Here is a 13,699-nt window from a genome sequence, read left to right on the forward strand (position 1 = left end):
TTCTATCAGTATTATGGTAACCCTTGAGCAAGGTACTGAAATGCTCTAGTCATCATGAAGACTTCTTCTAAACTCGGTTTCATCCTTGTTTGCACCGCCATGTCCTCTGCTGGCATTGCCACTGAAAACCCTATAAGGGTATCGAAGCAATCTGCGGTGATCTTGGAGTAATGGATATCGCTCCTGGTGATCTTCCAGAAGCTGTTCAGCCTTGGGAAGTCCGTCTCTGCGTTGACCATCCTCTCGGCCACGACCGTGAGCTTGATCCAGAGAAGGGCGCATCTCTCGCGCCGTCTGTGAAGGAAGAGGGGCCTTCACTGGTTAGTAAGAGGCTTTTTGAGAAGAAGTGCTCGTTTTCAGCCGAGTATGGTTGCTCGAAGCGATATTGCTGGACGCAGTGTGGAAAGAATGGCGAATGGTGTTGGACTGCTGTGTCCGGGGGCACAGGACCATGGAGAGGGTGCCACAGCTGGCAGGACTGCGGTATGGATGATATTGATTATGGCTGCGGACGGAATTGCAAGAAGCATCCTGAGGATCGCAAGTGCAGATGCGAGCCGACTATAGAGCACTAGAAGCTGTATGATCATGTATGTAGTATCAAAGAAGGATTGATCGTCTTGGCTTTCTGGTGCTTTATACATAGGATGTTTAGAACAATTTCGATCACAACAGTAAGCTCCAACGATCTTGCATGGTTGAAAGTGTTGCAACCCGTTCATCGTATTAAATTCAGTACGGGCGGAATGTCTTGGAAGCAAACCACCAACGGATCAGCTTACTAGTTGTCTCTGTAGATGCTCGAGTTCCATTCTAGTGTACATCACATTTGACTCATTGGTGGATTCCTATTGCCCATCTCCTTTTGCCCATTCAATATCCTGCTCATGATGCACTTAAATAAAAAAACATACAAAGTTATGAGGCGTTGAAAACACTGGGATTGGTACCAACCCGGCCGACTTTAAGCTTGTGCAACTGCACTACATTCAAGCGAAAAGCCCTCTCGTCATTGCACTAAGCCATATCTTGGGGCGCTTAGTGACTGAGTCGAATTCGTTGTTAGCGGTTCGCTTCTTTGCTGTCGGAGATTCGCCACTTGCATCGTCTGGCTCATTCATGATTGCTGTAGTTGGACGTCTTTTTCGTTCAGGCGCCTCGTCAGGTGTACCACCAACTGTAGGCGAGGATACTATGGCAGGGTCATAGTGTAGTTCCTGCTCGATGCTTGGAAGAATGGTGTCGGGATGAGGCAAGACATCCCTAAGGGATGTTTCATGTTGACTTGGTCCTTGAGCTGTACCTTCGGTTGTATCTGCTGTGTCCTCTTCAACAAGAGTAGTCAGGATGTGACGGCGGATCTCTGTCTGAATTCGGCGTAGTTGATGGGCTAATTGACACTCTGGTTCGATAGTGAGAAGCGTTCGGTTGATAGAGGCGTTGAGCGATAACAACGCTCTACCTTCACGAGTTTGCCGCTCAGCAGGTAAGAGCTGGGCCATAGCAGCTTGGATCGTAGACATTGTCGAGGGTCTGTACAGGGCGCTCATAGGGCTTGGTTCGTGTTTTTGACCCTAGATAAATTTGAATTGATTGATATTTGTTATATGTGTTGTATCTTTCCATGCCTGGTGCGGTTAAGATATTGAACCATGAGAAGCGGATGTCAAGGCTGAACACCGGGCGCCACGGACTTTTCTGTATCTTTGAGGTTAATTTCTCATGGATGCGTTATGCTTGTAACACAAACAGATTTAAGGTACTTAGCCGGGCAGACACGGGTTAGAGTTACACAAGGTCTCAAGTGAAGGCGTTGATTGGGCACAGCCAAACTTGAAGACAGACGCCGCCGTTAGCATGGCAAAACCAGTGGTATATGATGCATGTACTTATGCTGAAGGTTCTGTGGCATCCCTAATTGTTGGATGTACGCTGGAGAAATCAATATCTCGGCAATTGGGGAGGTAGCGTATGATATGGATGTTTCGCCATTGATTACTTAATCTTCTGTAGTAACTTTTAAGTTAAAGGAAAATGAAAGACAATGATAAAACATATTACAAAAAATGTTCAAGTTAAGACTTATGGTACTGCCTGAGATCGAAGTCCAACGTATCAGTCCTACCCGACTCCAAAATGAAGTACTTCCCACTTGAGATAGTATCCAGTTGTAGTTGTTCTTATAGTGATACGAGTGTCATCCACTATTATTATATCACAAAACTGGCAGAAACAGTTTAGCCTATGCTCACGATTGAGAGGTTGATTATAACATGAGAATAGCAACCGAAGTAATCCCTCAGTGTTTGAAGCAAATATTCACATACCGGTTCGATGTGGGCCAGAATATGCAGCTTGCCGCGGACAGACGCAGCTGCCGGGACGCTTCAAACAACGACAACAGAAATGATTGGGTCTCATAAACAGGTTACCAAGTTAATCTTATGAACATTGCTGCAACGCCTATGTGACGCGTTGACAGTCGTGCCTGGACAGATGGCATTTCCTTCGACCTCGCTACCGCATACTCCGCTCTCAACCGCCAAGAGACAACTCCCCTTTGGCTTTTGAATTCTAGGAAATACCCGGTTACGAGCACACGATAGAAAAGGAAACGAATGCCCAGAGATCATGGTCAAGCGTCTCTCTCGCCCGGAGCGGCACGATAATCTGCCCAAGCGTCTTTACCCTGCCAATACCCCTGATAATGAGCAACCAAGCGTGTACAGTCACCCAAACGCCATGCTCAAGCCAAACAACGCAGCACGAAGCACTAGTAAGTCACCAATCTGAACTGTCAGATTTCAAACACTAACCAACCTCGCCCCTGCACAGCTCTTCACGCTAAGGCAACTACCTCAACAAAACAGTCTCCCCGCAAGAGACACCCACACCATGGCAGCCGGGAGACCAGATAGATGAAGAGGAATCTCAAGGATGTTCGGGAGCGTCTTCGCCATGCTCGTGCTTGGTACGAAGCAGCCAAGGATGAAGTCGCGTCTTGTGAAAAGGAGATTTCTAACTTTCCCAAAAGAATGAATAGCCGACGCGGTCTAGCAGGGGTTCAAGGGCAGAAGGAATCCCAGACTGGAATACATGAGGGTGTCTAAAGCAGGACAACAGAGATGGCATAGGATTAGTATTATTGGTGGTCTAAGTGTATAGACTCTGCTCTGTTTTATCCACAGCCCAGCTAGCTACCATTTCTCTACTGTCATAATCTGTTGAACTTTTTCTCATCAGCGCCTGATATTTTCTGGGTCCTCACATAGTGGTACCTTGATTTCAAGTGGCATTTCGTCTCTTGGCTTAGATGTCGAAACAATCTCTCGAATTGATGTGCTGTCTCATTGGGCTTTGCGCCTCGTCGTCAAAGCCTGCCCATACATCAACAAACATTTGGCATTCCACCTTTAGCGTTATCCTCACCGTAAATGCTGCATTGAATGAGCAACAAAGGGCGCCTATTCATATTGCTTAGCATGCAGATTAAATGGTTGCACGAGCAGCTCGGACCATAAGCAGCAGTCTGTTGCATGTACATGTTGCCAAGATTAAAGAATGACGACGACTCACGAGGAGCATGATCCTTTGACTTATAAGACTTGATAAGTTCCCTTTTCTTGAACTAAACTCTTCAACTGCTTTCTTCTGCTCCATGGGCTACGCTGGTTCGCAACTCTAGTCTATTGGAGTTATTGCCTCGCTAACCTTTCCTAACCCCAATCTCGATACGCATAATCGCTGGCACGATGTCATCCGAGGTTATCAGAGCGACTCTTGCGCAATGGAATTTCTCTATAGCTTCACAAGGTAAGTCGGTTGTTCAATGTCTAGTACCTTAACAATACTAACCAGGATATCAGGTCTTCGCCGTCGCGAATCGGTTGTGTCTCCTCTAGATCAACACCTTCCCAAGGTCTCAAGGAAACCATCTCTTCGAAGAGAGTCCTCATCTCAACCGATGGAGACTGATGATCCAGCAGACGATTACTTCCCGCGCTTCAATTCTTCCATAGTGAACTCATTCTTGAGATCTGGTACACATTGGCCGTCTCCTATGTCTACAAATAAAGATGAAGAGACTCTCAACGTCACTCGTGAAACAATTCCAGGTCATAATCTTCTTCCTTTTCCGGACACTCAGGCTGCATCTGATCTAGAAATTCTCAACTTCTACGTTGAAGAGCCGGACACAGTCTACCTCGAAGTCAGGTTTCCCACTATGCAACCCATCATACTGAGAGAGGAGAACGTACAGAAGATCAACGAGCCAGCTGTCATTGATTTCTGGCGGCTCTCTGGAAGTCGAGAGTATGCTACTGGCATAGGAAAGCGTCACGTATTTTGTGTTCTAGGCTATCGCGTTTTCTACCTTCCGAACGGTGGTGAACGAGAGGAATATTGGATTCATTGGACTAGATACAGCGCTTCTGAAGCCTCGTGGGTTGAAGCCGACTTCGTCCGACGTGCTGCGCCTGAGATGGTCCGGACGTTCAACTCTGAGCGCCGGCTTTCTTGCTATAGAGGTTCCCTTGGAGAGATGTTCACCACCAAGACTGCACCGCGCTGTTCTGAGATGGCCAAGGGGGTGAGTTGTAATGGTTGTATACGCTGTGGAGGCGGATGCAAACGTGGCCATGTTTAACTAGTGGGTATCTATGTGTGGCATCATGTGGATGGTGCTAGATCGAATTCATGTGTTATTCTCCTTGAATAAATAACCTAGAAGTCTACCATAATCGCCCTAAAATCTCTTTCTTCTCAGTCGACTTGGTAGTCTCCCACAGCCCACCTCCAACAACACTAGTAACAGTGGTATCCTTCTCCCTATGCTCTTCACATACAGTCGGCGTCTTCTCGCCTTGACTCTCATGATAAAACCTTGAGACTTGAAAATTATGTTTCGATCCTCCACATGCCACCTTTACCTCACTAAGCTTCAGTTGCGGGAAACACCCATCGCACCAGTTATGCTCAGGATACTCAGACGATTTGTTAGCTGTTGCAAGTCGGATAATCTTGCGACATAGTTTGTTGGAGCAGCAAACTGTCGGGTCCATGGCTGGCCATTTTGATCTGAATGTGAACTTGCCAGACATAAGCATTTCCTTGTTTGTCAGAAGCCCCAGCTGACGACATGTCTTTTTGCATTCGTGCAAGGCGAAGAAGAACTTGAACCCTTCTTCACCAAGGTTCGTTTCGCCGAGTTTGAAGCGTTCAGCATCCTTGGTCTGGATTGCAGGATCAGTGAAGGAGTTTCCTACACCTTGAAGATCCGTGACGAGGAAATGGCCCCAGGAGCGCTCAAAGGTGAAATGTGAGAAGGCTTGTGCAATCTCGTTGAATGGATTACTGTCGTCTTCCAGAACATAAGCCCCGTTGCTGTTGTACTTGATGTACTCGCCATCAATGAACGGCTCCAGCGATAAATTGTCGTCTGATTTAGATCCGCGAGACATGTCCTGAAGACAAAGCGTAGTGATAAAATCGATAGGCTTCGAAGACTTGACAAGCCCGTTGAACTCTAGCGCAAATGCTTTGCAGAGTGCTTGCATTCGCATATCCTCAATTAGATTGGCTAGTCTGTGTTCAGGGTGTTTGAATGATTTGAGAACGAATTTGCTTGTGGTTGCAGCTGGGCGAGCATACGCTGCGACGCGCAGAGATCCTTCAGCAAAAGGCTTGGAACGTGCGTTGATATCGAGCTTGATAAGTCCAAGCTTGATGTTCTCGTCGTTGTCCAACATTGCATCCAGAGTATCAGCTCCATGGACACTCAAGTCTAAACAGAAGCCCTCCGTGGCTAGCTTCTTGTCTAGCCAGCCAGGAGTATTCCAGCGCGGTGGTGATGTCTCAAGAGCAACACCTTTGCTGGTCACACTTCTCGCAACGCTGCCATCTTCCAAGATAGCGGTCAACTCTGGGCGCCCAAACATGTGCGAGCCACCGCGGCTCCCGCCCCTCATTGCCAGAGTCAAGCGGTTTGCTGTACGCGATACTGAAGACGTGACCGTGCTGACAACTAAATGCTTGATGGCTGTGTATCCAGTTCCGAGCTGTAGTTCTTCGAAAAGAGGGCCAGTGCTCGTGGCTGTTCTCTTGGCCCGTGACTTGGCCAAGATGAGCGAGTCCTCAATCGCCATGTTGTACGAATTCTTTTCATGGAGCTTTACGTCCGCCCCCGAGAAACCACCGCCGTAGGACTTACCAAATTCAAGGGCCATCCGGTCGGTAGATGAGTTGATTCGGAGAAGAGCATAGTTGACCTTGAGTTTGACAAGGCGACTGAGAAGATTTCCATGTGTGAGACCATGGGGTTCACTGGCTGTTCTGTAGTAGTCATCATCACTCTCCTCGTAGTCATGTAGAGCATGTCCATGAGGAGGGGCATCGGCGATGTGGATCAGACATCTGGTCTGCTGCATCCATGAGGCATTGATAGCCTTCTGTATACCACCCAGAACATCCTCGGGGATGTCTCCACCACCAGATGCCTGAAGGCTGGCCAAGAAGTTGTACACCTCCGTGACAGATGTAGTGAAGTCGAGGAATTCTATGTTGGGCTCATCGCCATGGTCTTTGTATCCAACCACCGCGACACGCACATTTGACTCGTTTAAGAAAACCTCTTTGATCTCTTTGACGATGGATCGGATTTGATTCTTTGCTGTCTCGATGTAGCTATTCATAGAGTATGTTGTGTCAAGCAGGAAGAGGATATCAGTGGAACAGGAGCTTTTGAACAAGTCAGATTTGGAGTAAGCTGGAGCTGCAGCGTTGGCACGCGCAACTTCTGACTTGAGTGCTGATAGCCGACTCTTGCTGTAAGCAGCCGAGATAGTCGAGCTATCCTTGACTCTGCTTACTGACAATGGGCTTGGAACATTGTTATGGGTTCGATAGGAAGGTGGTACGCTTGGCCCAGAACCTGAAGCATCACGAACCAAAGAGGCGCGGAGCAATTCATCTGCTGCAGAGGAGCCTCTGGCTTTGGATATGCTTGAGCGAGTGACGCTTGCTGAGGATCGGGGCGTCTTGGCCTTCAACGTTGATGCTTCTTGGGCAGCAATGTCAGGCTTGCGTGTAAGAGATTGACGGAGAAGATCATCTGCAAGTCTGGCAATACTGTCTTTGGAGCTTCTAGTATTGGACTTGACGGATCGCTTGACCGAGGCAGATGGATCGCGTGAAGGGTCCATGGTGATTCAGACTGCTGCAGCATTCACTGAGCGGATGGCAAAGTATGGGTGAATGGTCTAACGGAGTAACAAAACTTGAGTGAGTCGCCATCGGTTTATGATCATATATGAGACGAGATGGCCACCCGCCCGAGGCCTGGACACAGCTGTACATCCAGAGTTGGGGGCACCAACGAACCCGAAAAAAAGGGATGACTGCCTATATTTTCAAGCCATCTGCAAGCCCCCATGCATCCAGACATGGGGGCCAAAGCGACCATGGAGGCCGGAGCCTTATTTCATGAAAGCAGTCGTTCAGAACGACATTTTCAATCTAGCAGATTAGCCCACAAATAACATTTGAATTGGAATAATATGTTAAGCATACTCGAGTCTTTAGACGAGGTTTGTATGAACAATTACAAAGGAAGAACAATTGCCCACGAGAGCCTTATTTCACTGATGCTCTATGACTGACTGACACGTAGCCTACACAATGCTGCAGCTAAGGCGACTTATCACCTGGTGGCTGCAAAGCCCAGCGGCTAAGTCGAAAATCAGACGGGCTGTCTGCGTGCGGCTGAAGAGGGGTTCGATACTTAAACGATGCCTATTTTTGAAGCACCCCGGCGCCTCACTTTCAGGGCGATTGGCTCGTTTCGCGAGCTGAAAGACTCGTACCCCGGACTGGGACTCGGTGACAGAGATGGCCTTGGCTTTGGTAGCCGGGCTGATTGTAATTTTACTACTATCATTTCATTCTCATTTTCGAAATGCCATTCGTTTCGGTGCGTATCGACAGTACACTTGCCTACTCACCATCCCAGTGCTAATAGATATGTAATAGCTGGAGGATGGATAGTCAAAATGGTGTTCTCTCGAGCCTTGTTGTTGGCTCAACCTTTTCTCCCAATCTCGATATCCTCTCTCGCTATGCCGGCCTCTCCCCTCCCTCCCCGCTCGAGACGCTCAAAACTCCTTCGCCGATCGACTATGAAGCCTCAACAACCGTTGAACATCGCAGTGCTGCACGTGCATTGCTCGTGAGGGCACGTACAAGCGATGCAGGCTACCGCCCGCCAGATCAACAAAAGAGACATCTCTTGCGCGTACCGAGCCGAAGAAACTTGAAGCTGAATGAAGAAAGATGGACTTTTACAAAACATGAGGTTGGAAAGGCTTTGAATGAGCTTCTCTCGGCGGCTCCATTGCCCGATGTGCAGGTAGCGCATGTAGTGCTTGCTTCTGTGCACATTGACTCGCTGGATGAGCTGTGGGAGCACTTCAAAGACAGCAAGTTACAAAAGAGGCAATCCAGCATCTTTCGTCGCTCAACTTCTTCAAACAATGGATTGTCTAATTGGTTGAGCATTGTCACGGGCCAGGAAAACATACCGTACATCCATCTCCTGTGCCAGTATGGCGCAGGGCCGAATCTGTTGAATCAAGCCTTTGTGATTGCGCTCGCCAGACACGACATTCCCTCAATGAAGCTTCTTCTAAGCTTTGGAGCGTGCATCTTACCCATATGCAAAGATTATGTGCGACTATCTGTTACCAAGAACGACGTCGATGTTATAGGGCTTTTGCTTTCGGCTCCAAAGGGTATGAATGTCGAGGACTGGCAATACTCCCTGGAAGCAAACATTGAAGGGGCTCCCCGCGGGATATGCGAGACAAGAATTCTGCTTCAATGCATTCATCACCGACCAGATATCGCAACCGGGGAATATCTTCTCAAAGCCATCGATGCGAACAATGTTGCCGCTGTCGCTGTTCTTCTTTCCTACCTGACTATTCGAACCTCCATGATGCCTCCCATGTTTTCCGTTCAGAAATTCAGTGCTGCATCTTTCTTAAGCACTACAGGAAAAGGAGTCGAGCATGATAATATTGCCGTACAAGCATGCGAGCGCATCTCGGGAAACCCCGATTACGAGACAAGATATACGCTCTATTGCCTCCTTGATGAAACAAATATTCTAAGAGACGTGCCGGCCCTTCGGCAAGAGATGTCTTATAGCGTCATGGCCAAAAGGACCTCCATGATCAACCTCCTGATCAAAGCCGGAGTGCGTCCATCCATCGAGGAGGCTGTGTCTATGATGGACTTTTCCATTCTCGGAATAATGCTTGCCGCCATCAGAGGAAGAGACGACGTTCCAAACCTACTGTCACTTGTCCGGTGTGACACTTCAGAGGACGACATGCTTCGTTTTCTGAGTATGTTGGCTGCAAACGACTTACGATTTGGAGGACAACCACTGAATCAAAGGTTCATCGAAGCCATTTCCAAAAGGCATCATCGTGCTGTTGATGTACTCCAGATAATGGGTGCAACCATCACGTACAAGTCCATCCAAATGGCTCTCAGCTCTGCTGATGTCGAGATGCTGAGGATCCTACTGCAAGGGAATATCAGTGACGACGAGCTTTCTCCTGCTTTATCAGACGCAATGAAGATCACGGATCCAGCAATTCGACGCATAGCTGTCAAAATGCTCGCTGATAAAGGCATATGGAAAGAAGCTCTCCTTGAACAACTGTGTCTTATCATTCAATCTCCCGACCCCGATCTGGAGCTCCTCAAGGTTATACTCCGATATCAGTTACCACTGCCTGGAAAAGAGGGCAGATTAAATATTTTTCACCTCGCAATTCGCAAAGCATCTCTCCCAGTTATAGAGATTGTCTGTAAATCCTTTCCACACGCGGCACTAATATCAGAAGCTCTGCCTAAGGCTTTTTCGCGCATCGCAGAGAATGGTGGCAATCTCACATATGATATCATACATTTCCTTCTCAACAATGGCGCGAGAGGAATAGGTCTTGACAAGACACTCCTGGTAGCCGCTGGGTCCAAGAGCCCTCGTGCATTGGATATCATCCGTGTGTTGGTTAAGCATGGTGCAGATGCGAACTATAACCAGGGTAATGCTTACGCAGCTGCATTGTATGACTACACCAGGCTCGAGATTCTATGCAAAGCTTGTCCGGTGACGAAAGCTGCTGTTCAGGTACTTCTTCCCTCACTGCTTGAGACGAGTAGTGTCGATACACATACATTGGAGCTAGTGCTTCAATCAACAGCATCAAATGGATCAGGGATAGACTTTACAGAGGTCCCAAACTTACTGGAAGATCATCCAAACATGGCTGCTATTATTACTTGTCTCATGAAGCATGGCCTCGATATAAACCTTCAGCAGGGCATGATGATACGGTTTGCCGTGACGGAGAGCAACATAACCTTGTTGAAGACTTTGCTGTCCGCTAATACAACTACCACTTCTCTCAAGACTGGCTTCACAGCGACAAAGAAGGCAAAGCTTCGAGAAACAAGGCTCGAAATGATGAGACTCCTCCTCGATAAGGCTGGTAACGCGGAAATTGGTCAGTCTGAAGTACTATACGACGAAACACTGGAGGCTCTATCGAAGTCAGGAGATGACAGAGGCTTCAAGATCCTTCTTGCCCACAAGCCACTTGTTAGCACTAAATCTCTTGGTATTGCTGCTGCATTCTCTTCGAGATCCACGACAATTTTGGAGATGCTGCTTTCACTTCAACCAAGCGGGGAGTCCATCAGCACAGCTTGCATTGCGGCATTTAGATCGCCCAAGCTAAATCACGATCAGAAGGAATCTGTCCTAGGGCTGTTACTAGACGCCAAGCCAGGGCTCAAAAAGAACGAAACTTCCAGCCTACTGCGTACCATGGTAGAACAACATGGAGAGTCTACTGTAGTTCCGTTGATGCTCATTAAACGTGGTGTAGAAGTCACGGCGGCTCACCTCGAGGCGACTCTCACCACAAGCAGCAAAGAATTATTCACACTACTAGTTCGCGAAGTAGATCCAACCAGCGCTGTAAATGCGTGCTTTACTCAAGCAGTATCCTCAGCCATGGCGGTCGAGAGGCGTCTGTGGATTTACGAAGCCCTACTCAACACCGGAAGAGTTTCAACGACTGCTGCCTCGGCAGCACTCATCATATCACTTAACGAGGGGACTCCTGACGTGGGGCTAGTAAAGCTGTTGCTCAAACATGGTGCTGATGTGAGATTGAAGGAATTCCTCCCTCTAAAATTGGCTTTCAAACTCAAATCAGCTGAGATAACCGATCTGCTCATCCAATCTATCAGGGACGATAATACCGCTGCTGCAGCGTTCGACTTGGTACGAACCTCCTCGGCGCTGAAGCCAGCGTTCAGAGTCAAGGTTTATACTAGTCTTCTTAAACACAAAATCACCGATGACAAGCTCACCCTAGCACTCATCGACACGTTGAAGAATGCCCCGGACATGGATACCATGAAACTGCTCCTTGAGCGAGGAGCTAGCCCGGGTGCAAACGGCGCCAAGTGTTTTGTCCTAGCTTGCAAAGCGGGAAATGAAGCCGCTCTCAGAGCCATGTGTCCATATGCGAATGTTGACGCCGTAACTCTAGCTCTAATTGAGCACTGCGCCAAGGAAAAGGAGGTCCTCACGTGGCTGAAGTCTTGCATGTCTGCATTACGCAAAGCTCATCTCAAAGACTCGAATCTCCTGTACAAGGCTATGGCCAAGTTCCCTGACGGAGGGACTTTGGTAGAAAAGTTGCTGCACTACGGGGTGTCAGCGGGGACGATGAAATCAGCGTCTTTATGCAAACAGTGGAAACGTGAGCCGCTTACACCTTTGCTTTGGGGACTCATGTCGGACTTGAAGATATCAAACAGAACCCTACTAGCTCTGGTCGCCAAGGGAGATGATGGTAAGTACCCCTTGAGCTGCTTTTATCGATTTGATGGCTGACGATGACAAGCAAATTTGTTGTACTCGACACCCAGTTCCCAGGTATCAGCGGCTTTCGCCTGTATGCTCGACCCCAAACGCAACCCCGTTCTTGAATCTCTCCTCAAATTACACGGCAAAGACATAAGAATGTGTGTTATTCCAGGACGTTCATTCTCATATCTAAGCCAGAAGCCCAAAACACCCGATCCCACCAAATTCATGACTCAAAACCTGCCTTTAAGCGATGCGGCCCTTTATCTAGGCAACCTAAAAGCCTACATTTCTCTCGGTGGCGGTAAAGATGTAAATAATGGGTCACTACACACAGCTGCTTTGCTCGCGCTACCAGAATTTGTCCGGTGGCTTCTACAATGGCACAGCGCAGATCTCGAACACGAGGCTTTTGGAATGATGATTCCTCTCGTAGTGGCGTGTCGCTCTGAGGCACGGCCGTGGTGTAGGGTTGCCAACGCTGAGGGTTCTTTTGAGAAGCGAAGGGTAAAGACAATGCAGCTGCTTGCCAGAAAAACGGATCTGTCTTGGCGCAATCGAAGAAAGACAGTGTTGCATTTCGCCATAGATGAAGGACCAGATGCGCTGCAAGCTATGCTGGAGGCTCTTGATGTGGCGCATGATGCGCGACGGAATGAGCGGTATCTATATACGGACCGGGAAGGCATCGTATACTCCCTCAGCTACTACATCAGCAATCTCTGGGACCCCGATAACAGGGATACAAAGACCCCGAAAATGATCAAATTGCTGCGCGGCACTGGTAAGTTGAAGGATATTATGTACCGGCCTGAGGAACCGGGTCCTGGGGTCGAACAGCCGGTTGGATATTGTGGGATGCCACCAGACTTGCAGAGAAAATGGGATGCATATAATGATTACGATTCTGTGTGGTAGAGCAGTCGAAGTTCGAATGATGTTAAATGGGGCGTAGTTTGCTCGAGTATTCCATTGAAAAGTTGCTACATGCCTTTTGTAAAGAACTTGATTATATAGACTTACAGAACTTGAGAGTAAAGAAGTAGATCTTGCTGTATGTATGTTAGATACAATATATAGTGGCTAGAATCTTCCTAGACTATTCATTCTACTATGAAAGGCTCAGAGACAACCAGAGAAAAGACTCAAGAAACCCCTCGTGGCTTATCCAACCAGTCTTCGCTTTTTGACGCCTCGTCTATATCTACAGTGGCCACTCCCAGCACACAACAGAGTCAGTCCTTTATTTACTGCGCAAATCCTGAATTTGAAGAAAAGGACTTGAAACATTTGTATCTCGTTCTAGATGAACACTCGCAGGTAGGAAAGGCTGTTCCGTCGAGCGATATATGGTACGATGGTTCCCCAGCCTCAACTCAATGCTGTACATTGACCCCAGCTATCGTGAGCTAGATTTGTTATGTGCAGTTGGAATTTGTGACTGAGAGATTATTAGTCACTACATAGAACTTAGTACCGACCTGGCTCCTCGTAAGAGCATTTATATCCGGCAGGCCTCACAAGATTGACCTTATTGACGTCGATACGGCTGCCTCTATTATGTCCACAACATCTACAGCCTGCCACCATAACGTTGTGTTGACGTGCCGAGTTCCTTTGCATTGGCATGTTATATACTACAACAGCAGGGGAAGGATCCTTGTGAATTATGGTGGAGACCCATCACTGATAGCGATCTGAGCAGAAGTGGTGTTTCGTTTAGACGTCAGTCGCCGGTTTTTAGCCCCC

At 48.0% G+C, this 13,699-nt stretch overlaps 5 protein-coding genes across 5 annotated transcripts; 3 read left to right on the plus strand and 2 right to left on the minus strand.

Annotated features, from left to right (window-relative positions):
• Nucleotides 1-54: 54 nt before the first annotated feature.
• Nucleotides 55-575, plus strand: FOBCDRAFT_268931 (uncharacterized protein; the record flags this gene model as incomplete). Its single annotated transcript, XM_031173097.3, has 2 exons — nucleotides 55-87; nucleotides 138-575. The coding sequence occupies 2 exons, from the start codon at nucleotides 55-57 to the stop codon at nucleotides 573-575; spliced, it is 471 nt and encodes a 156-aa protein (XP_031049882.3).
• A 414-nt stretch (nucleotides 576-989) lies between these two features.
• FOBCDRAFT_268932 (uncharacterized protein) lies at nucleotides 990-1,523 on the minus strand (the record flags this gene model as incomplete). Its single annotated transcript, XM_031173098.2, has 1 exon — nucleotides 990-1,523. The coding sequence occupies one exon, from the start codon at nucleotides 1,521-1,523 to the stop codon at nucleotides 990-992; it is 534 nt and encodes a 177-aa protein (XP_031049883.2).
• Nucleotides 1,524-3,752: 2,229 nt separating this feature from the next.
• On the plus strand, nucleotides 3,753-4,648 carry FOBCDRAFT_268933 (uncharacterized protein; the record flags this gene model as incomplete). Its single annotated transcript, XM_031173100.2, has 2 exons — nucleotides 3,753-3,813; nucleotides 3,867-4,648. 2 exons carry the CDS (start codon nucleotides 3,753-3,755, stop codon nucleotides 4,646-4,648), a joined length of 843 nt encoding a protein of 280 aa, XP_031049885.2.
• A 116-nt stretch (nucleotides 4,649-4,764) lies between these two features.
• Nucleotides 4,765-7,202, minus strand: FOBCDRAFT_236625 (uncharacterized protein; the record flags this gene model as incomplete). Its single annotated transcript, XM_059610087.1, has 2 exons — nucleotides 4,765-4,806; nucleotides 4,848-7,202. 2 exons carry the CDS (start codon nucleotides 7,200-7,202, stop codon nucleotides 4,765-4,767), a joined length of 2,397 nt encoding a protein of 798 aa, XP_059464099.1.
• Nucleotides 7,203-7,787: 585 nt separating this feature from the next.
• FOBCDRAFT_236626 (uncharacterized protein) lies at nucleotides 7,788-13,479 on the plus strand (the record flags this gene model as incomplete). Its single annotated transcript, XM_059610088.1, has 16 exons — nucleotides 7,788-7,917; nucleotides 8,029-8,051; nucleotides 8,147-10,078; nucleotides 10,112-10,411; nucleotides 10,442-10,761; nucleotides 10,795-10,892; nucleotides 10,929-11,106; nucleotides 11,140-11,401; nucleotides 11,444-11,546; nucleotides 11,580-11,620; nucleotides 11,654-11,794; nucleotides 11,837-11,936; nucleotides 11,988-12,734; nucleotides 12,976-13,004; nucleotides 13,049-13,302; nucleotides 13,407-13,479. The coding sequence occupies 16 exons, from the start codon at nucleotides 7,788-7,790 to the stop codon at nucleotides 13,477-13,479; spliced, it is 4,731 nt and encodes a 1,576-aa protein (XP_059464100.1).
• Nucleotides 13,480-13,699: the final 220 nt, after the last annotated feature.

This window comes from Fusarium oxysporum, chromosome II, assembly GCF_013085055.1.
Source record: "Fusarium oxysporum Fo47 chromosome II, complete sequence".
Taxonomy (NCBI): domain Eukaryota; kingdom Fungi; phylum Ascomycota; class Sordariomycetes; order Hypocreales; family Nectriaceae; genus Fusarium; species Fusarium oxysporum.